The 3,163-nt window shown below is 47.0% G+C and overlaps 1 protein-coding gene across 1 annotated transcript; it reads left to right on the top strand.

Moving 5' to 3' along the window:
• Window positions 1-899: 899 nt before the first annotated feature.
• On the top strand, window positions 900-2,417 carry BBA_08516 (Delta endotoxin central region subgroup 1; the record flags this gene model as incomplete). Its single annotated transcript, XM_008603613.1, has 1 exon — window positions 900-2,417. One exon carries the CDS (start codon window positions 900-902, stop codon window positions 2,415-2,417), a length of 1,518 nt encoding a protein of 505 aa, XP_008601835.1.
• Window positions 2,418-3,163: the final 746 nt, after the last annotated feature.

The raw sequence follows: 3,163 nt of genomic DNA, 5'->3' as shown, positions 1-3,163 counted from the left end.
AAAAAAAAAAAAAAAAACCCGGAACATGTTCCTGATACGATGAAAACATTCAAGACTAGGCATATTTGCTTATTATAGGTCAACTTGTTAGTGGGCTGCAATGGCTGCTGCCTTTAGTTGGGTTCTGAGCACAGTCTTTTGGCTTACGACTACTCGTATAGACAATACGTTATTGGACACGAAACGACAACCAGTTCAGGAGAACAATAGTCATATAGCTCACCATTCTAAACCAACACTCTTGAGTTGTTTTTATACCTTTTTCCTAGTGGCTAATCTTTATTCGTCCAAATTTGACGGCATTCAGATTCTCGGAATGGAAGCCCGCGTTTCAAAGGTACAAACGGGGTTTCTCTCCAACCTGGCAACGTAGCGGCGCCGGAAATGCTTCCGGCCGGGGGCATGGTAGACGCGCGACTCGACAAGACGGAGCTTACTGCCCGACAACTCTATCTAGCGCCTGCTCTTCCAACAATACATAGCCACCTCGCACAGTAGTCATTCATGAGAGGGTAGGGTTCGTCCGCTCAACGGCATTTGGTGGGGGCGTGGCACATGTATTCCTTGTTCCTCAGACAATGTTGCTGCCAAGCGTATAAGCTGGTCCAAGCGATGTTATACTACCAAGGTGTTCAATTCGGAACGGCAGTTACAGCTCTGGCAAAGGACACCCACCAACAACCATATCATTCTTGGTCGTGTTGTGATCGGATGACTGTGTAAAAGTACATGGTGTGATGCATACGAACCTGTTACGAAGACAGCGCATCTATAAAGGGTCCCAGCTTCGCTCTCAAGACTCTTCTCATTCCTATTCAACAACGAGTATCAATTCACTCTTGTAACCTTCTTCTCTCACTCAATATCTGACATCTTTCTCAATACCTTCATCCACCAAAATGGCCTTTGATCATGAGCTAGCTGCCAAGCTGGCAGAAAAAGCCATCGCCGCTGCTCAGACTGGTGTCAAGATGAACACCAACGAAAACGAAATCTCTCAATTGGTGCTCTCTATTTTTGCAATTGGACTAAACGCCATCCCGGTCGTTGGGGGCGTCATCAGCTCCGTTGCGACACTCCTTGGTCTCGCAATATTCCCTGCTCCGTCGGCCGACCCATGGACCAAGGTCAGCGAGCGTGTCGAAACCTTGATCGGCAAGAAGCTCGAGGAGCACCAAGTCAAGGCACTTCAGAGCAGGATGGAGGGCTTCAAGCTCAACGCGAATGAGTACGCCAAGGTCTGGAAGATTTATAATGACGCCGCGCCGGACAAGAAGAAGGAGCATGCCGAACTGCTCCGCACCCACCATGTTGGGTTCCTCACGATGATGCGCGTCTCTATTCCAGAGTTCCAAGTCGACACCTATGCAGCGCTTACATTGCCCTTGTTTGCGCAGGCAGCAAACCTGCATCTGACGTTGCTGGCCGATGGCATCAAACATGGTCTGGACTGGGGCTACCCGCAAGAGTACGTTGCCAACATTATGCCAGACGAGTTTAGACGAATGACGTCTTCTGGTAATGCGGCTCGAGACATGGCTGCTATTCAGAGTCGAGCAGATAATACAGAGCTCGAACTACTCAAGGGCGCAATCGAGGCAGCCGAACGTCTCGGCGTGGCCCCTGAGCTCATTGCAATGTGGAAAGAGGCTTATAGCACATTCATTGAGCAATTCGCCACCAGAGCTAAGCGTAGTACTTTGGACTATGTCTCTCACGCCAAAAGGTACTACACCGAGGGTCGAAAGCAGGTCAAGCCTTATGAATGGGTCAAGGACGCTGGCAAGCCACACTATGGAAACGGCTATTCCGAAGGCTTGGCTCTGCAGACGTATGCCGACTATGATTTGGAAATGCTCGAAAACGTTTTAAACTATGCCGAGTTCTGGCCGTACCTGACTGGCGAGTCAAAGATGCCAGAGTCATCCTTGCTGAACCTCGACCGAGAGGTTTTCCGCGGACCCTACATTCGCTACACAGAAAATGCGCCCTGGAGCGCGACTAGCCCTCCGCCCGTCACCAAGCGGACCGACAGAATCACCGCTGTTAGTCTCTGCGTCTCGGAGGACGTACGCAGCCTGCAGGTCAAGTACGGCGACACCTGGGGGCCCAAGTTTGGCGAGTGCAGAAAACCGGACATAGAGTCACGAAGTTTTGAGTTGCAGCCTGACGAGTACATTGAAAACGTCGATATTGTCTATGGTCACAAGCTCGGTCAGCTACAATTTACTACGAACAAGGGCACTGTGCATGGGCCGTATGGAGACCCGCGTCACGCTGATGTATCGCTTGCTGTCAACCATACAGGCTACGCTTTGACCAGCATGTACAGCACCCATTACGAAAGAAACGATCCAGAGGGAATCGAGGGCATCTTTTTTGGATTCAGGCCTCTTCTGACCGCCAAGACGGATTAATATAATACAGGAAGATAGCAGTGGGCGCGCAGCAGTAAGTATCTGTACTTTTACCAACAGGTAGTTATCGAGTGCTAATGTGGCATTAGTACGACACTACAAAGGTTTCAACAACCAAGCAGAGGCGCAAGATTATCAACATAGAAAGCTTTTTTCAACAAAGTCAGCTACGATTGTAGAATATACTAGTATTTCCCCCTTAATATATATGATTTGTGTTCAATTCAGCAAGTCAACTATAAGTCTCACAAAACTAGTCATAAACTATGCCCTGCGAGCTGCAGATTTGTCTCTTCAAGCGAAATTATACGGAGTCAGATAAAGCTATGGAATGGAGTGCGTAGGAGAAGAAAAGACTGGTATTGTCCGCGTAAGGGGCTGCAAGGAATCAACTCTAACAATTACAACAAGACCAACGAAGTTGAAGGGGATCAGTCATCTCTATTCATAAGCATATCTGTCTGTACTATGATGCAGCGCGATGTTGAACGAATAGAACTTACAGCAGGGAAGATTGCTTCTATACAGCCTACTAATTCGAGTAATCCGGAAGATAATATATAAATAAATAAGCTATGAACTCTTATACCTAGGTATTTTACCTAGGCTAATATAAAGAAAGGTCTTCTTATTAGACTTATTTATTTATAATCTTAGAACTAGTCTAACTTTATACTCGCATTAAAGCTCAGGTTTTTCTCTAAGGTCTCTAAATTTTCCTTAGTATATTATTATAAAGATAATAG

This window comes from Beauveria bassiana, assembly GCF_000280675.1.
Source record: "Beauveria bassiana ARSEF 2860 unplaced genomic scaffold BBA_S00035, whole genome shotgun sequence".
Taxonomy (NCBI): domain Eukaryota; kingdom Fungi; phylum Ascomycota; class Sordariomycetes; order Hypocreales; family Cordycipitaceae; genus Beauveria; species Beauveria bassiana.
The sequence above is the reverse complement of the archived record's forward strand: the minus strand, read 5'-3'. Positions and strand labels throughout refer to the sequence as shown.